Source organism: Somniosus microcephalus, chromosome 1 (assembly GCF_052327205.1).
Source record: "Somniosus microcephalus isolate GS21.2 chromosome 1, FLI_Smic_1.0, whole genome shotgun sequence".
Taxonomy (NCBI): domain Eukaryota; kingdom Metazoa; phylum Chordata; class Chondrichthyes; order Squaliformes; family Somniosidae; genus Somniosus; species Somniosus microcephalus.
This window is the reverse complement of record NC_140987.1, coordinates 379,710,352-379,732,768: the sequence shown is the minus strand read 5'-3', so window position 1 is coordinate 379,732,768 and position 22,417 is coordinate 379,710,352. Positions and strand designations below refer to the sequence as shown.

At 41.4% G+C, this 22,417-nt stretch overlaps 2 protein-coding genes across 6 annotated transcripts in view; one reads left to right on the top strand and one right to left on the bottom strand.

Moving 5' to 3' along the window:
• Positions 1-14,756, bottom strand: part of chm (CHM Rab escort protein) — a 156,877-nt gene extending 142,121 nt beyond the window's left edge. Inside the window, exon 1 of the mRNA XM_085996136.1 lies at positions 14,650-14,756. Within this exon, the coding sequence (XP_085852262.1) occupies positions 14,650-14,746 (97 nt within the window). The 5' untranslated portion in view covers positions 14,747-14,756. The remainder of the gene's footprint in view (positions 1-14,649) is intronic.
• A 4,100-nt stretch (positions 14,757-18,856) lies between these two features.
• The window catches only part of dacha (dachshund a), a 414,265-nt gene continuing 410,704 nt past the window's right edge, over positions 18,857-22,417 (top strand). For 2 of the 5 annotated variants that reach the window (XM_085996121.1, XM_085996115.1), the window contains exon 1: positions 18,857-19,426. In XM_085996121.1, coding sequence (XP_085852247.1) covers positions 18,891-19,426 — 536 coding nt within the window. In that variant the 5' untranslated portion in view covers positions 18,857-18,890. The remainder of the gene's footprint in view (positions 19,427-22,417) is intronic. The other 3 variants (XM_085996128.1, XM_085996103.1, XM_085996109.1) reach the window with 2 other exon arrangements.

Here is a 22,417-nt window from a genome sequence, read left to right as displayed (position 1 = left end):
TCAGACTGCATCATTCTTTACTTAAACCTGGTTTTAGCCCCAAGGTACTGTAATAGAGAAATAAAATAAGACATCATGAATAAAATACTGCCTTCTGTCACAATGTTCCTCCTCCTCCTCTCTTTCCCCCACCTTCAGATGGGTCCCTTGCATGAGTCCGATGTCTCACTTGGGAGAACTGTACCCACTTCACTTGGCAAAAGGGTGTGAACCTTCAGGCCCCCCCTACCAGTTTCAAAGTGCCACAGGCAGTATGGAAACCTGCCCAAAAAGGTGTGACACTCCCATATGGCAACTTGCTTTTGGCGTGGTCTCATATAGCTAGTGATAAAAGCCATGGGAACTGCCTGGATGGCATTGTCTGCTGGGAAAATGGCCTCACACAGCTAACTTTGCCTGGCGATAGCGACTTGTTAATTTGCCTGCTAACCAGCCAAAGCATTTTCAAACTACATGTAATTCACACTGCCCTCAACTAGGCTGTGCATCATATGACCTCCAACTTCTTTCTCTGAGCAGGCAACACACACAAATCTATCCCATCAAGAACGAGGTGCAGCATGGAATCGTTTTCATACCACATTGGCTATGAGGAACCAAAAATATGTTCCGTAGATAAAGTTACTTCAAACCTGCACCGTACCATGAAGTTTGAACCCTTCGCCTCCCGCCCCTCCGCGATCCCTCATGTAGGGTTGGACAGCTTAACTTCCTCTAGTCCCACTCGGCTCTCACTAATCACATTTTCCTGAACAGTCAGATGAATGAAGTTTGGTGTAATGTTTGCTGCTGCTCCTTAAGCCAAAATAGTAGATCGATTGCCTGTAGACACACTGGTCCCCCTCTAACTCTGTTCAGGTGAGTGAAGTCTATGACTCTATGCCACACTACTAGAGATTGCTGCAGCCAATTATTTAGCTGATACAATTTGTGCTCCCTTTTCTAGCTCTGTCCTCTTTCCTTCTAAGTACAGGAAACTCTCTTTTAACCGGCACCTAAATATCCTGAAATCTCTCTTAACCAGCAAAATGCAGGAGTAGGTTCAGGTAAGTTTTACTATATATTAGTGGCTGTGTAACCGGGGTTCCTGGATCTGTGGCCGTGTAACCGGGGTTCCTGCACCTGTAACCATGCAACAGGGACTCCTGGATCTGTGGCCGTGTAACCGGAACTCCTGCACAAGTGCGTGTAACCGGGGCTCCTGCCTGTGGCCGTGTACAGGGCTCTTGTACCTTGGTAAGTATACCTCTCTGTAATCTGGACTTTTTGATCAACTGGCACCACGCCGGTCCCGTCTGTGCCGGATAAAAAAGTTTCCTGTATCTAAATCATTTCCTATTAAAACCTGATGGCATAGCGGCTGAAAAGTACTTCTTTCACACCTGTCGAACTGGGATATTCCAAACAGACTCTGGCCAGTGGTACATCTAGTGTCCCGGGCAGTAAACTCCCAAATACGAGCAATTCTGTTCTTCACCTATTGGTTGCTCTGGCCAGATATAAGAGTACATCACATAGCACCCAACCCTTTCTGTTCCCCTGTTCATTGTAATCGACCCTAGCAAGTGTCACATATTTTCCACATCTGAAGATACTGCACAACCAGCAGTCCTACATTTTGTTCCAAAGTACTTTTGTGTATCAAAACAGCATTTTTCAACTCTTTGCAAGGTCATTTTTAAAACAATGTATACGAGAGTTTTTTTAATCCAAGAGCCCAGGTGTTTTGTTTTCACAATTCTTGAGAGACTATGGAATCTTTATATTAGCCCCTCCTTTAGGTTCTGACCTCACTTGTACATGCACTGAGAGCCCCTTTCCCAGTACCAGGCACTGCGTTTGCTCCAACCTTCACTGCTGCCAGACCACTGTAAGCCAAATCCCACATTCCATCTCAATTTTCCAAAATCCTAGGTTCCCCCCACCCCACAACAGTGGTGCCAAAGCCTAGAATCCTCACTGCAGTTCGGACAAATCCCAGAATCATTCCTAGTCCTACTAAACTTTATAATGTTCCTCCCCCTTCCTCAGTGCTGTTAAATGGCACTTGCCTACCTGGAACCTGTTACAACTTGCCTAAAAAAGGCAAGAGATAAATTTGAATACATAAGTAAAAGAATATACACGACAATTGTCAAGGTCACCAATTTACAATTTTACAGAAAAGAGGACAAACTAGTGGAATCCCAGAACGCCATGGAATAAAAACATTTATTCGGTCACCATAAATCAGTAACCTTGACGGTGCAAGAAATAGCAGAACACAGTTATATTATAAAGTCATGTAACCGCCAACTCATCATAAGTCACGCCATGGTAGACCTACTAATATATTAAAATCGGGTCGTCAATGTGCACACTGTGAAGGTTAAAATTTGTTACAGATACAAAGCAATGTTCAGTGTGCTTCTCAGCTGGAGCAATTTCCTTTGACCAAATAAATTAAACTCTGAACAACCTATAACTCGGTTTACTTCATTAGACTTTGCAGCCTTAACAGGACACAGTACCACCGAACCAGGAAAATAATACTTTCTGAATTACATGGTCGAAAAGTTCTGTCCTCATAAAACAATTCTTTAACCCTCTTAATACCTGCACAAGCAAATCCATGGGAGAGCCACTAATATATTAAAATCAGTACATCAGCACCTCCTGGCATCACATCACAGACACCGCACTAGCAGAATAGATAAGGGGGAACCGGTGGATGTGGTGTATTTGGATTTTCAGAAGGCATTCGACAAGGTGCCACACAAGAGGTTATTAAACAAAATTACAGTTCATGGGATTGAGGATTGGTTAATGGACAGAAAACAGAGAGTAGGAATAAACGAGACATTTTCAGGTTGGCAGGCTGTAACTAGTGGGGTACTGCAAGGATCAGTGCTTGGGCCTCAGCTATTCACAATCTATATCAATGATTTGGAAGAGGGGACCAAATGTAATATATCCAAGTTTGCTGATGATACAAAGCTAGGTGGGAATGCAAGTTGTGAGGAGGATGCAAGGAGGCTTCAAGGGGGTACAGACAGGCTAAGTGAGTGGGCAAGAACATGGCAAGTGGAATATAATGTGGAGAAATGTGAAGTTATCCACTTCAGTAGGAAAAATAGAAAAGCAGAGTATTTTTTTAAATGGAGAGAGATTTGGAAATGTTGGTGTTCAGAGGGACCTGGGTGTCCTTGTACACGAATCATTGAAAGTTAACATGCAGGTGCAGCAAGCAGTTAGGAAAGCAAATGGTATGCTGGCTTTTATTACAAGAGGATTTGAGTATAAGGAGTAAAGACATCTTACTTGCAAATATATAGGGCCCTGGTGAGACCACACCTGGAGTACTGTGTACAGTTTTGGTCTCCTTACCTAAGGAAGGATATACTTGCCATAGAGGGAGTGCAACAAAGGTTCACCAGATTGGTTCCTGGGATGGGTGGAATTGTCCTATGAAGAGAGATTGAGTAGTCCAGGCCTATATTCTCTAGAGTTTAGAAGAATGAGAGGTGATCTCATTGAAACATACAAAATTCTTACAGGGCTTGACAGGGAAGATGCAGGGAGGGTGTTTCCCCTGGTTGGGGAGTCTAGAACCAGGGGTCATAGTCTCAGAATAAGGGGTCGGCCATTTAGGACAGATGAGGAGAAATCTCTTCATTCAGAGGGTGGTGAATCTTTGGAATTCTCTACCCCAGAGGGCTGTGGAGGCTCAGTCATTGAGTATATTAAAGACAAAGATCAAGGAAATCAAGGGATAGAAACATAGAAGATAGGAGCAGGAGTAGGCCATTCGGGCCTTCGAGCCTGCTCCGCCATTCAATGAGATCATGGCTGATCATCCAAATTCAGTACCCTGTCCCTGCCTTCTCCCCATATCCCTTGATCCCTTTAGCCTTAAGAAATATATCCAACACTTTCTTGAATATATTTAATGAACTGGCCTCCACCGCCCTCTGTGGCAGAGAATTCCACAGGTTCACCACTCTCTGGGTGAAGAAATTCCTCCTCATTTCAGTCCTAAATGGCTTACCCCTCATCCTTAGACTATGACCCCTGGTTCTGGACTCCCCAGCCATCAGAAACATCCTTCCTGCATCTAGTCTGTCCAGGCCAGACAGAATTTTATAGGTTTCGATGAGATCCCCTCTCAATCTTCCAAACTCCAGTGAGTATAAGCCCAATCGACACAATCTCTCCTCATATGTCATTCCTGCCATCCCAGGTATCAGCCTGGTGAATCTTCGCTGAACTCCTTCCATGGCAAGAACATCCTTCCTCAGGTAAGGCGACCAAAACTGCACACAATACTCAAGGTGCGGTCTCACCAAGGCCCTGTACAACTGTAGCAAGACATCCTTGTTCCTGTACTCGAACCCTCTTGCTACAAAGGCCAACATACCATTTGCCTTCTTAACCGCCTGCTGCACCTGCATGCTTACCTTCAGCGACTGGTGCACAAGAACACCCAGGTCTCTTTGCACTTCCCCTTCTCCCAATCTATTGCCATTCAAATAATAATCTGCCTTCCTGTTTTTGCCACCAAAGTGGATAACCTCACATTTATCCACATTATAGTGCATTTGCCATGTTTCTGCCCAATCACCCAACCTGCCCAAATCGTACTAGAGTTTCACGACATCCTCCTCACAGCATACCCTCCCACCCAGCTTTGTGTCGTCTGCAAATTTGGATATTACATCCAATTCCCTCGTCCAGATTATTAATATATATTGTGAACAGCTGGGGTCCTAGGACCGATCCTTGCGGTACCCCACTAGTCACTGCCTGCCACTCGGAAAACGACCCGTTTATTCCAACTCTTTGCTTTCTGTCCGCCAACCAGTTCTCTATCCAAGTCAATACCTTGCCCCCAATCCCATGTGCCTTAATTTTGCACGCTAATCTCTTATGTGGGACCTTATCGAAAGCCTTCTGAAAGTCCAAATACACCACATCCACTGGTCCTCCCTTATCTATTTTACCAGTTAGATCCTCAAAAAATTCCAGTAGATTAGTCAAGCATGATTTACCTTTTGTAAATCCATGTTGACTTTATCCGATCCTGTCACTGCTTTCCAAGTGCTCTATTACATCTTTTATAATGGGCTCTAGCATTTTCCCCACTACCGATGTCAGGCTTACCGGTCCATAATTCACCACTTTTTCTCTACCACCTTTTTTGAATAGTGGGGTAACATTAGCTACCCTCCAATCCATGGGTACTGTTCCAGAGTCTATCGAGTTCTGGAAGATGACCAGCAATGCATCTACTATTTCTGGGGCCACTTCCTTAAGTACCCTGGGATGTAGATTATCAGGCCCTGGGGATTTATCGGCCTTCAGTCCCACCAATTTTCCTAACACCATTTCCCTACAAATACTGATTTCTTTCAGTTCCACCCTTTCATCAGACCCTATGTTCCCCGGCATCTCTGGGAGGTTATTTGTGTCCTCCTTTGTGAAGACAGAACCAAAGTATGTATTTAGTTGGTCTGCCATTTCTTTGTTCCCCATTATAAATTCCCGATATGGGGATAGTGCAGGAAAGTGGAGTTGAGGTCGATGATCAGTCATGACCTTATTGAATGGCGGAGCAGGCTCGAGGGGCCGAACGACCTACTCCTATTTCTTATGTTCTTAGAAATGCAAAATAATCTTAAGAGCCAGGTGCTTCTGAGCTGCAAACTGAAACTGATGAGCACATTCCAATCTGCAAAGTTGCCTGACCAAATAACTAATTGAACAACTAAACTCATCGAACTCGGGCTGTTTTTACTTACAAGAATTAAACTTTCTGGTATTAAAGGGACAGGTCAGCGGAAACACAGCTTAAATTACCTTAGCAACAGAATACTGCATGATAGAATAGTCCTGCCATTATACAACAGCACAGCACTAGACTTATCACAAAGTACATCAATGAAAATCTGCTCTTTGCTTCAAAGGCTGAGAGACTACGTACAAAAAAAAAAAATAGGCCTTGGGGCACATTCAGTCCCATGCTGTCCTTTCGCCTCAGACCTGGATTCAAATTCAGCCCAAACTTGACAAATACAAATACAAGTCTTCCCTCATCAATATCAACCCATTCCTAGTGGGGCTCACTGAAAGCACAAAATGCCCCCAATTTGGCACCAAGGCTGTGAAATTCCTCCCGACGATTTTAGCAAAAAAAAATGGTCTAACCACAAACTCATTCAGAAGCAATCAGGATGACTGGTGTGAGAAATCTGAATGTCACACTGGTATTGAAGCGGAGGTTATGGCACATGGTTGGCGACGTGAACTTTACTCCTGAACTGAACCCATGCTGTAACTATAACTTCGTGTGCTGGGTGTTGTCAAGATGTTATTAGAAAAATATTCCATTCCTCAGCCCACTGGGTCAGCACACAAAATTCACAAAAAACAAATCAAAACTGCACAGAGTGCATCAAACAATAAATCACACGCACTCAAGAGCACTATGGCTCTCAATTTTCTGCTGAAACCGTCTCCCTAGACCATGACTGCTCAGGGCAAAATTCAATTAAAGATGAAGACTCTCCAATTTCCCATAGGCAAGCAAGAGGCCACAACTTGAGAGGAGAGAATGCAGCCTCCAAAACTTCAGGGACGATTTCTTGCAAATGCAACTTTGAATTTGCCTCCCTACAAGACCCACAGTGGATTATGGAATCCACCAGCTGACCTCAATCTGCTCCACAAACATATAGTTTACTCTTCAGAGATCCCTGGAAGGACCAATTGGTGGACAGAAACACCTTTATGTCTCACTGAAAAGACCCAAGCCAGATCAGCTCTTCTCCTTCCTGCCCCATCACGATCAACAATGGGGAGGCTCATCCCAACATTTGCAGTTCAAAACCCGTCATGAACAGGGAATAACCAAAATAATCTAACTTACGAGTGTCACACCATGGCATTCCACCGGTCAACAAATTTGAACTTGCTTAAATTCACCAGTACTGTTTCTGTAAAATCAAGCACGACCTCCAAGACCCAATTACACTCCAAAAATTCAATGCACAGTGCCCTTTCCACTAAGCTACATGCTGAGAATCTTGGACCGCTTCTCCCCAGAAACACACTATACACCACGTTCCCCAATAATAACTTCTTGAAAACTCTGGACTTAATGTGTCAAAGCACAGATGACTGCCTTTTTTCAGGTTATCATCCCAAGAAAGCAAGCCTCCAGTACTAAAAATGTTCTGTTAATTTTTCGTACCCACCAAAAAATTCTACGGCTATTTCTTCTAACCTCTTCAAAATTTCCATTGTTGTTCTCTTTCCCAAGCATAGAAACATAATATTTAATTTATAGTACAATGCTCACATCCTACAGAACCTAATGCCAATGTCACCTGCTCAAGGTCCAATTTTAAAGACTCTTCAGACCCTTGTGGCAAAGTAGTAACCAGATGACATGCACGTGCAGTTGTTAGTTTATTTACTGGTCAATTGAAAACACTCGACTGAAAAATGTCAAACAAGTTTGGGCTTGTTCAATGCACAAATGTGCAAGATGCAGACTGCAAATTTTAACAGGCATGTCTGCGTATTAATATCTGTTTTGCATAAACAATGTTCTAACCACCTAACTGAAACAAAACTTACTTCATTTCAACTTTATAAAACATGGCATTCAAATATAAAAAGTGAAGATTCAGGAAGTTCTGGATTTGAAGATACAAATTGGAATTAGAGAAGTAGGACCTGGTGTACCTTTTGGAAAGTCAGCTGCATGAGAATTGGAAGCTGGGTAAGAATACATGCAAACTATTGGTTCAGCTTGTGGCTTCTGTTCTGGTTCAAGCAGTATGTTCATGTTTAAACACCAAATATATTGCTTTTAAGTGCATTTGGGAGACGGAATTGGAAGGATGAATTAAAATTGGGACACTCTGCTGCCCTGTAAAAATAGTCAACAAAACCCAATTGATACTGAAGTAATAGAGTAGATTAAGTCCTTACATATTGCTTAACTCTTCCCTGTAAAACTTAAAAAGATGGGATTCTCGTCTTAATTTTTAAAAATTGGGAAATGTAATTTACTCTAACGGTAGTTCAGAAAATACTTTTAAAAGGGGGACTTCGGGGAAAAAAAAAACTGAAGTAACTGCTACTGACATTGCAAATCTTATCTAGAAAGTGTGACTGGTCTCAGATTTTTGTTAAAGGATGTGGTTCTGCTTCTTAGATTTGTAACACAAAGGTGCCTGACGGGTTGGAGTGTGAACAGCAGAAAAGAAAGTTATCACTTCGGCTCAAAGTCAGAACATTGTCACTGTAATACTGTACTTCCTAAAACTAAAAGCTTTAAAAACTCTGATTCAAGCCACTTATTTTGGTGAGCAATACTTATTTCAGCAAAATACAAATGTGGTACAATTGTTGCTTTAACTATAGTTTGCAACAAACCTGATTTGCAGCCTTTTTGTATTATGGAACCACACAAATGTTGCCAATGGACCTGCGATTACCAAAACCACTTCATTTATACTGCAAAAAGAAAATACTGCAGATGCTGGAAATCTGAAATAAACACAGAAAATGCTGGAGAAACTCAACAGGTCAGGCAGCATCTGTGACGAGAGAAAGAGTTAACATTTCAGGTCGATGACTTTTTGTCAGAACTGGAAAAAGGTTCCGACGAAAGTTTTTCCAGTTCTGACAAAAGGTCATCGACCTGAAACGTTAACGGTTTCTCTCTTCACAGATGCTGCCTGACCTGCTGAGTTTCTCCAGCATTTTCTGTTTTTATTTCATTTATACTGCAAATGGGTTCCACGCCACCAAAGCAGAAAAACAACTTCTGCACGAGCAGTTTCTGAAGCACAATTAACAACTCGTTCTGGCTGTCACATGTTACCCAATGATGGCTGGGGTAGGTACCTATAAGCCAGCAAGCTAAAAAATGCATCCATGCCTTATTAAGATGAGCTAAGACAGTCAGCCTTTGCCTTCAGCAACGTTTATATAATTTTACTATGTTGATACCAAAGTCAGGGATATGGCTACAAGTTAGGACTTTTGGGTAGAACAGTATTTGTCGTTCCTGCAAGTAATCTGAGCATCTCATGTTTAGGGGTGTTGCACTGTTGGAGGTCCACCTTTTGGATAAGACAGTAAACCGAGGCCCTGCCAGCCATCTCAGCAGGTATAAAACACCGCATGGCATTATTCAAAGAGCAGAGGAGCTATTCCGGTGTCCTGGTCAACACCACTTCAAAAGATTAGCTGGACATTTAACTCATTTTTGTTTGTGGATCCTAACGGTTTACGAATTGCCTCTCCTGTTTCCTTGCACTACAAGTGACTGCACTTCAAAAGTACTTTATTAGCTATTAAGTGCTTTGGGGTGTCCAGAGGACTTGAAATGTGTTATTTAAATACAAGCTCTTTCTTCTGTACATGATAGTGTAACCCAGGTATGTAACAATAGTAGCATCTTGTGATCTGAACTGGATATTTGTATCTTTTGCACGTGTTCCAATACATGCCTCAGTGACCTTTTCAAAGGGCAGACCAAGAAAAAACTTGCGGAGAGAAATCCAAATATGAATCATCAAGTTGTTTTGCTGCACAGCAAATGAACATGCAGAGCAACAGTTCTGATCAGGCTCAATTAATTCAATCAGTACATCTTGTCTCCATTAATGATACAAAATAATGAACATATTACTCTTCCCCACATCACTTGCTTGACAAACAAAAAATACGGGGATAAGTTACAACTTCGCTGCCTGGGCGATAACCTGGCGGAGCGGATCACCCGCCCGTTGTTGAACCCACTCAATTTTCATCCCATTGCAGTCATTATCGGAAGGTGATTGGGAAGATGTCTCAATGCCCTAACCAACATTCCTCCCATACTCACCACCAAAAACTGGTCTAACATGCAGGGTGCAAACTAGCTGCTGCGTTTGGCTACATAACAATAACGAATGCACTTGGAAAGTATTTTATCTGTAAAGAGCTTTCGGGTAACCCGAGGATACGGCTTGGTACAAGTGCATGGTTTTTTCCCCGTTTCCTCAGCATTACACATCGTCGCTGATCTGTATCAGTTTGCTAAGCTGCATCATTTCTCCAAAATAATATTTCAATAAAATTCTAATTTGACAAAAGATTTCACTTATTTTTAATGATACTTCCAAAAAATAACTAACCTTAGAAAAGTGAAAGTGAAGGGGAGGGAAGAAGCACCAGCCTCATGATTTATTCAGCAGAAAGTGTGATGTACAGGGTCATGCGAGATTGCAACTTTTCTTTTATTCACTCATGGGATCTGGACTTCACTGGCAAGGCCAGCATTTACTGCCCATCTCTAATTGCCCTTGAGAAGGTGGTGGTGAGCTGCTTTCTTGAACCGCTGCAGTCCGTGTGGTGAAGGTACTCCCACAGTGCTGTTAGGGAGGGAGTTTCAGGATTTTGACCCAGCGACGATAAGTTCAAATTGTGATCATATGTCACATACAAAGTCTTCAGTCACACAAAAAGCTCAGGTAAATCAAACTTTACTACTGTACATCTCAGTAGTGTTGAAGTTTTTTTTAAACTTGCAACACGTACAATAGGATGGATGTTGAGAATTAAAACAAAATGACAAGGCACTGCAGTTTTAAGTGTGTACATCAAGAACTATCAACTGCATTTATTCCTTCAGCATTCAATTGCGAGTGATCCACAGTAACTTCACAGGCTGGGAGAACACAGGTTCACATTTGCATCTACATGAGCTAGTGTCAGGCCCGTTGCTGTGCGAAAATAATGAGTGAAGGCTAAATGCAATTCAGTGGGGAAGGGGAGAAAATGGCCCAGAAATTCGGGTCTCCACGGATGAGTATGCACGGGGTACTCACCCATAGGCCCAATGGAAGTGCCGGTTTCCTGCATGCACGGGAAACCGGCACTTCCATTCCCCTGAACGAAGGGGTTCAGAGGTCGAATGCGTGCGCGGGAGAGGCTGCGCGTGCGCATCGAACTTAGTTTTTTTTTATTACAGGTTTTCCCGGGAGGGTAAGTCTGCAGAAGTTAGACATGTAAAAAGCAGGCGTAAGGCCTGCTTTTTACAAGGTAAGTGGTGAGTTAATTAAAATTAAAACATTTTTTCCACAGGTTTATTATTTTTATAAATACTTTAAAGCAAGGCAAGTTTATTTTTAGCCCCGTTAGAAAATAAAATTATTTTTTTCAAAAATTTAAACTATTGTTTAAAATAGTTATTTCATGTAATTTATAGTTTATTTTAAAAATGTGATTGTTTTTCAAATTTATTTGAAGATTTAGTGCTGTTTTGGGGCCGTAGTATTTAAGTTTTGACAGTTCTTCCTGTCAATCTTATGAATGGAGCATTACCTGCTCCGATTGGCTCCCCATGGCCCACGTGATCCCAGGGGACGCATCGAACTAACTGCGTCCCTGGGATACGCAAGTACTGCGCGCCGGCAGCTGGAGCAGACCCCGGATCGGAATTCCACGCGGGCCCACAGCTCAACGGCCGGCGCGCAAGCTAAGTGCAGGTCGGGGGCTTGCACCCGCAGGAAGCCCCCGACCCGAATTTCTGGGCCATTAAAGTTGAGAAAGTTGGAGTAACAGTTAAACCAGGCCAGTCATGCACATATCTTTGAAGCTTGCAATAGAGCATTAACGGTATGGAAAAAGGACAAACACTTAGAAAAGAGAAGGGCAGGTAAATAATGACACGTATCATTACAAAAATGGTGAGTTTGTTGCCACAGACCCACCATGGCCAGTTCTGTTTTCAAACTAATTTTAAGATCTATTAAAGGAGCAGCATTGGTAGTGTAACTCTCAGACTGAGTAAGGACATCAGGTTTCCTTCCCAAAAGGACATTAGTGAACCAGTTGAGATTTTACGACAATCTAACAGCTTCACGATTTTACTGAACCAGCATTTAAATTCCAGATTTAAAAGAAAACTGAATTCAAATTCTCAAATTGCCATGGTGGGATTTGAACTCTCACTCTCTGAATTACTAATCCAGTGGCATAACCACCATACGCGTGCAAACCATAATGGAGTATGGAAAGCACACCATTTCACAAACTCAGTCTGCTTCCAAGTTCCCGAAACCATTAACATACAAAATTCTTACAGGGCTCAACAGGGTAGATGCAGGGAGGATGTTTCCCCTGGCTGGGGAGTCTAGAACCAGGGGTCACAGTCTCAGAATAAGGAGTCAGCCATTTAGGACTGAGATAAGGAGACATTTCTTCAGAGGGTGGTGAATCTTTGGAATTCTCTACCCCAGAGGGCTGTGGAGGCTCAGTCCTTGAGTATATTCAAGACAGAGATCGATAGATTTTTAGATATTAAGGGAACCAAGGGATATGGGGATAGTGCAGGAAAGTGGCGCTGAGGTAGAAGGTCAGCCATGATCTTATTGAATGGCGGAGCAGGCTCGAAGGGCCAAATGGCATAGCCCTGCTCCTATTTCTTATGTTTTTATGTTAAGGCAACCTTAATAAGAAGCATTCCTAATGCTCCCATTATACAGCACCATGCAGTTGGAACATCAGAAATAGGAGCAGGGCTATGCCATTTGGCCCTTCGAGCCTGCTCTGCCATTCAATAAGATCATGGCTGATCTTCTACCTCATCTCCACTTTCCTGCACTATCTCCATATCCCTTGATTCCCTTAATATTCAAAAATCTATCGATCTCTGTCTTGACTATACTTAATGACTGAGCCTCCACAGCTCTCTGGGATAGAGAATTCCAAAGATTCACCACCCTCTGAGTGAAGAAATGTCTCCTCATCTCGGTCCTAAATGGCAAACCCCTTATTCCGAGACTGTGACCCCTGGTTCTAGACTCCCCAGCCAGGGGAAGCATCCTCCCTGTATCTACCCTGTCAAGCCCTATAAGAATTTTGTCTGTTTCAATGAGATCACCTCTCATTCTTCTAAACTCTAGAGAATATAGGCCTAGTCTACTCAATCTCTCCTCATAGGACAATCCCCCCCATCCCAGGAACTAGTCTGGTGAATCCTTCATTGCACTCCCTCTATGGCAAGTATATCCTTCCTTAGGTAAGGAGACCAAAACTGCACATAATACTCCAGGTGTGGCCTCACCAGGGCTCTATATAATTGCAGTAAGACATCTTTACTCTTATACTCAAATCCTCTTTTAATAAAGGCCAACATACCATTTGCTTTCCTAATTGCTTGCTGTACCTGCATGTTAACTTTCAGTGATTCATGTACAAGGACACCCAGGTCCCTCTGAACACCAACATTTCCCAATCTCACCATTTAAAAAATACTCTGCTTCTCTATTCTTCCTACCAAAGTGGTAACTTCACATTTCTCCACATTATATTCCATTTGCCATGTTCTTGCCCACTCACTTAGCCTGTCTATATCCCCTTGAAGCCTCCTTGCATCCTCCTCACAACTTATATTCCCACCCAGCTTTGTATAATCAGCAAACTTGGATATTTTACATTTGTTCCCCTCAGCCAAATCATTGATGTAGATTGTCAATAGCTGAGTGACCAAGCACTGATCCTTGCTGTACCCCACTAGTTACAGCCTGCCAACCCGAAAATGTCCCGTTTATTCCTACTCTGTTTTCTGTCCGTTAACCAATCCTCAATCCATGCTAGTATATTACCCCCAATCCCATGAGCCCTAATTTTGTTTAATAACCTCTTGTTGCAGTGCCTGCTCCCACCATTGTGGAGGGGTATTGGGAAGAGGCAGAATTCCATATATGCATTGATTTCAACTTACCAACAATCAACTGAATAAATTTTCAATGATTGATAAGTTGACAAGATAATCAAGTGAGAGAAGTTTTAATATACAGCCAGAGGGTCATTTTTGTAAGTTAAAAGAAATCTGCCCTGAATGACCACCAGTGCCCAAAAGATGGGGTGATGCTAGATCAGAACTGTAGATCTTACATTACACTTCAGGTGTCTTCTGTGGCTCAGTGGTAGTATTCTTGTCTCTAAGACAGAAGGTTGTGGTTCAAGTCCCACTCCAGGGACTTCAGCATACAATCTAGGCTGACACTCCACTGCAGTACTGAGGGAGTGCTGGTCTGTTGGAGGTGCCTTTTTTCGGATGAGAACCCAAGGTACCCACTGCCCTCTTGGGTGGATGTAAAAAAAAATCCATGGCACTATTTCGAAGAGCAGGAGAGTTCTTCCTGGCCAATATTTATCCTTCAACCAACGCCTAAAAATCGACAATCTGGTCAATATCTCATTGCTGTTAGTGGGAGCTTGCTGTGCGCAATTTTGGTTTCCTACATTACAACTGCGATTTTTTAAAAGTGATTACAACACTTCAAAAGTACTTCGTTGTCTGCAAAGCGCTTTGGGACGTCCTGATGTCGCGAAAGGGGCTGTATAAATGATAGTCTTGCTTTAACACAGACAGCTAGTGCTGGCTGGCTGGCTGTTTCTGCTCTATCTGAAAGATGCCCCAACAGGTCGGGGCAGGAAGCTGTCAGCGCGGCTACACTAAGCTTGGACCAAGGCCCGGCTTCAATGCAGCTCGCTGCCGGCGATAACACCGGGCTTTCAAACCCCGGAATCTGCGGCTCGACTGGCTCTTCCCCGTCTACCACAATGGGGTGCCACGCCAAACGGTACAGAGCCGTTCCTTACCCGTGCCCAGGATCACCACCTCCAGCTCAGCGGGGAAAGCGTCAGCCATCTTCACAGCTCCCACGTGACTCTGACTGCGGAAATGACGACACCTCATCAGCCCGACCCTGCTGTCAATCAACGTGTGCACCTCACGCTCAGCAATAAATGTACCAGATAAGACAACACCTTCATTTACAATCAACCTGGCAACAAAACTTAAAAATGTAATTCTGCTGAATAGGTGGCATAAAACAAAGGTACAACAACTTTATCTCCATAGATACAAATTCTAAAGTAGATAAATGACATATCAGCAGTAATATGAAAGCTGGTGTCCTGAAACAACAGATATTTTGCAGTTTGAAATGATTATTAATTAAGTAAATCCAAAAATTCAACCGATGTCACTGCTTGATGCTTCGCTAACACTCTTAATATGAGCTCAATACCTGCTCCTGAAATTAGTTTGGAATCATTTTAAATTCCTAATGATACTTGTGTTAATGCAGAAAACTACTGAACTACTTCTAGCTTTGAGCAAAATAAGCTCGATTCAACTGAATTAGTCACTTGCGGCAAAAAGATGTCGCTTTGCAATTCCGTCTCGTTATGGAGTTTGATTAAATTAAATGCCGGATAATTGTATGAGATATAAATAACTTGAATAGAATAGGTACCTCCCTTAGACTTTCCATGCAATGTATTAAACAATAATTAATCTAATTCTCATGATCCGTTCGAGAAAACTAATGTGTAAAATTATAATTCGCAAAATCATATTCCCTTTCACTCAAAACTTATTATTCTCCTTCAGATCTCCTTTGTTTGTGGGGGAAGTACAGGCAGTCCTTTAGGTAAATGCATTGAATTGGAAATGAGAAAAATTAAATTAGAATTTGTTTCAATTTAGTACATGGTCAAGAAGCCTATTCTGTAAACCAACGCTCTCAAGTTGTCAAGCTGAAAATGCTTCACCTACTTGTTGAAAAATATTCCAGGTTTTCAAAACAAATGTGCATAAAACATTCAGTTACAGGCTAATTTTACAGGTCCACAAATGAAGATAACAAGTGGCTTTTTTTGTTTTGCAGTACTGTCATCGCGCTGTCTTGCAAATTTAATTACATCACTTTGAACTCCGTGAACAGCCTGATCAGCAACAGTGTGAAAGTCGTATTTAGTTTTAAAGCTAAGTCTGCAGAGACCATGCCACGGAACCCTTAGCTCCGTAAATCAAATGAAAATACTGCGCAATTATTATAGCTTAACATCGGTGCGCTTGTCAGATTCTTGGAAAGGTCGTTTCCAGTAAGTGGCGATTACTCAGCATGCAATTACTAAGGTTAATTTCATTTAATACATGTAATATTTTTATGAATGAAACGAGATGATTTGTGTTTCCAATGGATTTGGATACCGAGGCTGGTCTTATCAGCAATCTGGCAGAATGTGTTTAAGAGAAAAGTTAGTTTCCGTTTCCCTAACTGTAGTGATAAGGCTATTGTTGAAACTGCCGCCCCGCCTTCCTTTTGATATCCATTGGTTTAATATTTATATTATCACACCGCTGCTCTCGCCCATCCCCGGGGTTCGTGCAGCAACGTTTATATCAACGCGTTTGTAAACACAGTCCACTTGTTGAGAAAGTAAAGCAGCAAGCATTTTCCACACAAGTTAAAAAAGAAAGTTGCGTTAAATTTTATAGCGTTGCAATAGCGACTGGGAAATGTGATCCTGCCTGTATTAGACTATTGTCAAAATAAAAACTCCCCTTAGCAAATGTGGTAAGTAGGATGAAGTCATTAGCTGGAATATATTGATTATCTCACCGTCACTTTTGCACGCATGTTATTCTTGTAACTAACATAGCAGCTTATCCACAAGATTAACAAAACATCATTAATGCATTTCCACGTGTTATTGTAAGTACAGCATTTTGCTGGCAATGTGTTTAGCCGCGTTTTCTAAAAGACATTTGAGCAAAACCAATAATAAAACTCTAACAATCTCTTAAATGTAACTGTTATCGTGATTATTAGTACTGTGTAGCAATGAAGTTCAAAACTTGATCGTTTTCCCGTTGGGTTAGTATTCTGAATTGTTTATAAGAATTGCTTTTACATCATTGCCATGCATTATTAACAGAAAGTTTAACATTAAAATATCTGTGATCCTTTAGAATTTCTGAGAAGCCACTAGTCATCATCATAGTACATGTATACTGGTCAGCAGTGATACACATGAGTTTATTTTAGCTAGATGTATTTCAAGTTATGACAAGTATAGCCATTGTACGCAGTTGTCAATGATTTATTTTCAACGCAGATGCTTATTTGAGAAATTAAAACTGTCCACTTTTCTGTAACAAAGTCTGAACCAATGATGCTGACTCTTCACGCAAAAGTTCTGTAAGTTTATGCAATGTAACAGTCGCAAGCAATGGATAGAATTCTATGAAATACTACCCATTAAAGTAAAGTTTAATTTAAGAACATTGTAAGAAATGGTGGAGAGGCAATTATGTTAATCCATTCAAATACGGTTTGTACTCGGTCGTTGCTATCATTACAAGTTATCTTTCCGTCATTCACAAAACACTAGCTAGTGACCATTGCGACGCGTATTCGTTCGCTGCTGCATAAATACTGTTGGTGCATTAGCCACATACCACATATACATGACTGTGCATAGATTGTGCTCACTTCAATCTATTTACCAGGGAAAGTGATATTCCAGTCCAGTCTACGTTTATTTTTATTTCAAAGGATGAAGAGACAAATTATCTCATAATAGCTACTTCTGTGTAACTTAAATGTGTAGAATCCTTATCTTATTCCCGAGTCGGCCATGTGTCATACATAACTTTAAATGATCTCTCCTCTTAGATAGTATTTCATGTGCTGGGTTAACGGCGATGCGTGTTTATTTAAAATACACATTTGTCATTAGAATTCAGTTGCCAATATCAACCTGTGGTTTGCGTCAGAAGATTAAAAATAAGCAGATACTATTTGCATGGCTACTGATCGTCCCAAAGCACAACAATGATGTCCAAAAGCAACACATTTGGCGTCGAGGTCTCTCCTCCGCCCACCGCAATTCCACCAAATCTGTGCAAAAAGATGTGAACGATACGATCAAAAGAAAGTCGAATTATGAAACAGACTTTTTTTGTTGAACATTTTACCTGCGCGATGGACACTATTACACAGATGAGCTCACTGAAAACTGTCCACTTTCAAATATGTATTAGGATTTCGGTCTTGATCATCACGGCAATATTAACTGGATCTCGGTCACACGCGGTTCATTTCCATTAAATGAAAAAGGGTGTATTACCTAGCATTTAATCTCAAACAAGATATAAGATTAGCCATTAGGCTGCTACTTTGTGCGTTTTAAAGACGATTCCCGGTCTATTCAATAACTCATCTAGGGCTGTATAATTCCGAATGAGGTTTCTGATGAACCAAACACAAGGCGGCATCTGAAGAACATTATGCGCTGCAAAAAAACAAATACGTTTCACATTTAATCCCTTGTTTAATCAAATGTTCTTTTACGTTCTATTTGATATGAATGTACATACTCATTATTTTAGTTTGAGTGTACCACATGTGACCTTAGGATGTTAGATCAAAGGAAAATGAAAATTCCTTTGGCTGTAAGAAAGAAACGCGGTGTCTCTGAAAGCCAGATATTTTCCAGACAAAAATAAATGAAAATTGAAAATGCTTCAAATCAGCCAAAATCTCCAGTCTCAATGGGCGTCCCGTGCGTCAAAGATTGGAATAAAAATAGACTTCTGAAACGCCCATACACTTTTAAAATACCCCCCCATCATGAGACTGTAGTGAAGAGGCTGATGGAAAATCCATTCAAATCAGTCTTGGCATGAGTGAACTTACACATTGAATATCTTTCGTAAATAAGTCTTTATCGAACAGGAGAATAAAATAAGTAAATGCCCAGGTGTGATGTGGGAATAATGTAATTTTGAAACCTCGACAAACTTTAGGAAACTTAGGAGGGAGTACAGCTTTAAACCCAAACGGAACAGCTCTTGTCCATTCAGTGATTTATTGAGGCATGCTTAGCACGTACTTGACTGAAGGGCAGCAGTAAGCCCCGCCCCCGTGCCCTGATTGGCGGAATCCCAACGCGAACGTACAAATTGGGAAGGTTCCCGGAGCAGCGGCGCGGCGGATTGGCTGCGTCAGTTACAGGAGGGGGGCGTGGTTGCAGGGAAGAGTGGGTGGATGCGGCTCCTCTCACTCATTTCTTTACTACATTACACAGATACACAGAGAGAGACAGACAGAGACACAGAGAGTACATGTGGAAAAGTGGCCATGGCTGTGTCAGCTCCCGTTATCCCACCGCCCCCTCTTACACCCACCTCTACCCCTTTAACAGGAGGCTTGTTCCGGACCGATTCTGTGTACACCAGCCCTTCCGAATCCCCCAAACTCAGTAACATTAATAACAACATCAACAGCGGCAACGAGTGTAAGATGGTCGAGCTCCGTGGAGTCAAAGTGGCGTCTTTCAGTGTGGACGGGCAGGAGCTGATCTGCCTCCCGCAGGTTTTTGATCTCTTTCTCAAGCACCTGGTGGGCGGTTTGCATACGGTTTACACCAAGTTAAAGAGACTGGATATAACGCCCGTGGTCTGCACCGTGGAGCAGGTCAGGATCCTCAGAGGACTCGGAGCCATCCAGCCCGGAGTCAACCGTTGCAAACTCATATCCAGGAAAGACTTTGAAACTTTGTTCAACGATTGCACCAACGCAAGGTAAGCTCGATCTCTTTTTTTCCTTTTGCATTTCTCTTTCTCTTTCCACTCTTACTACTTTTTTCTTTCTTGCATTATTTCCTCCCATCTCCCCTACCCCATTGTCACCTGTTTGAGATTTTTAGCCCACTGGTCAACGGGGGGGTTCAATGATCAGAAACATCGTGGCGTGTCTTCACTTGAAGCCAGATCCCTTAGGTCTTGAAAACTGGTGCGGAACATTAAAGAAAAAAAAATCCCGAGCCCTGGCATTTACACAATTTGCAAACTCCTCCGTCGTCCCCAGTCACGTTTCACTTTCACTCTTTCACCCGCCCTCCCCATGAACCCTCCTTATCTTATTGCAACCGTGGAACCCATAACAGCAAAATGAATGCAAGTACAGTCACCCGATATGAGAACGTTTTCTAATTATATCTATTCATCGTTTTACAAGGAACATTTGATACGTACCGTGGCACGTACGTGATAACATCACTTTTATGCTTGTGTTGTACATGTGTTAAACTAACACAGGGATGGCTGTCCACGCCTGCACGATGGTCCTGATCGTGCAAAGTTAAACCAGGCAGCTAAAGGTGCTTTATTAGTTCATAATCTGCTATCCTCAGACACCGTAAAGTCCCTCTCATTTTATAGCGACCGGGGATCAGTGCCGCTTTGCTGGGCATTGTATGTTTTCTGTTTCAGCCTGCAGGACTCGCTGTTGTCATTTCTAATCAGCAAAAACACAAAAACTTACTCCAAAGTGCTAAACAATTAGCAGATAATTCGAGATGCAGAATAAACGAAGGTACCAAACGAAACCGCGGGTTGATTTATCTAGTGCACTTTTTTTTGTTCCATTTGAATTGATCGAGAATTAATTTTCCAGAGCGTCTTTTCAGACTGCAGATGTTGCAGTTTGTACAATAAATCAATGGGAGCAGATCTAAATGAATCGCCTCGGATATGGATTCTGTGCATGTTTTGATGTCTCTGTGTTATTCTTAGCTTGTTATCCTGACAGATATATAAATGGTAAGCATGTATTGCCAGCTAGCTTTTTGGGAGACTATAACTTTGCAATTGACTGACCTGTCAAACTCATTGAATTAAAACAAAACTTTTCAGATCAGTAATGGTAGGCGAGTAAAACAATCCTTTATAATTCCTCGGTTTGAAATTGATCTGCAGGTTTTATTGCATTCATTATTTATTGAAGAACTGCAAGCTAAACATAACGTTAAGCTATTTTGCACTTAGGGACTGCATTTAGGAAATTGGATGGAAATTGCATTACTGATGAACATCTGTGCATTTTTTCCACTGTTGTATTGTTATATACATAGGTGTAATGGCTCAGCAGTATTTTCTACCACATAGTTTCCAGCCCCATGTCATTTTGCCTTTTGCAAAGTACATTTCAGAAATATTCTGACAGTGTCACCGATGGGCTATATTTATTAGTCATGTTGAAAAAAAATGATTGTCTTCAAAAATTAATTTTTCATTTGCCTCTAGCAGAGGTTTAATAGAGTACACACTTGCCTGTTTGCAGAAATATTGTTTAATCACATTAATATCACAGCCCGAGGAGGGAAGATAATTGTACAAATGCATATAGAAATATGCATTGCTAACTTTTTATGATTAAATTATGCAAATGACCCATCTACCGTCCTTCGGAGCACTAATCATCTAATTAGGAGTGATGTCTTGAATAGATGTTTCTGAATCTGGATATATGCAATCGGGAATGCATAAAATTGGAACTGACATTCATAATTCGAGAAAGTAGCCTGCAAGAGAAACGTTAACATATATACAAATATGCATGTTAACAAAAATGGAGGTTAAATAAGCTTCATTACTATTTCTTTAAGTACTGCCTATATGAAAAATACATGCCATATATTTGACCTTTTTCAGGTGTGCTAGTTTTGGGAGTAAGGTAGCAATTCGAATAACATAAATTGAACAGGGTTCTTCCTGTGGTGAATACTGAATGAATTACAATGCACCATACCTATGTAAACCAAATGTATGAAAACTGTTTATTTCTACAACAAAATTAATGAAGTTAGGAACATTTAATATTTTTTAGAATCATTTGATAGCTTTCAGAATTTGAAATTTGAACTAAACTAGTTGAGTAATAGAGGTCCAAGTTAGTAACTCACCCAGCATTAGCCAATGTAGATAGTAAACTATACTGTTAACAGGATTGAATCAAAGTATATTTTGTACACAGATTGCGATATACTATGTTGATTTTCATGTGCCTACAGTAAATAGAATGTCAAACGTGTCATGGGGAAATAAATACAGTGAAGTTTAAAGGGAGACATGATGCCCCAAAGCATCACTCAGTGGATTGATTTATCTTGCGTGGTATAATGACTGCAGATGTGGATCTGTTATTCTAGATGAGGAATGAATTTGATGAGCTGATAGCACAAGCCAAGAAGCGTGGTTTTAATTACTGATGTGGAATTTATTTGTGAAGCACAAATGATTTAGTGCATTACTTTTCTGTTATTGGCAGATGACCTTGCTCTTTACATCAGAACATTGCTTTTTGATTACTCAAAAAAAGCCATTTTTGAGGGCATTACCATTTGGTATATTTAAGCCAGTTGGTTGGTATGGGTCAGTAAAAGGAACCTGACTGATATATTGCAATTGTAACTGATTGGGGCGCTATGGTACTTAAAGCAATGTGAGTTTGGTGGTTGTCGTCGTGGGGAGGGGGGGTGGTCTTCATTTAAAATAACAAGTCTGTATCCGGCTCATTTCAGGCTTAATGTCTATCAGAATTGTTCTGGGTGCTCAAATAAAATGAAAGAAATTAAGGAACATGAAGGAGAGCATGCAGAACATTTTATTGCCTCTTTGAAGCCACAATAGGAGTAATCCATACCCCTGATGTAATTTCCAGAGCATGGGTAGGTTTCAGAACACCTGGCTTACAGTTTCAGCACAGCTGATAAAATAAAGTTAAATTTTAGA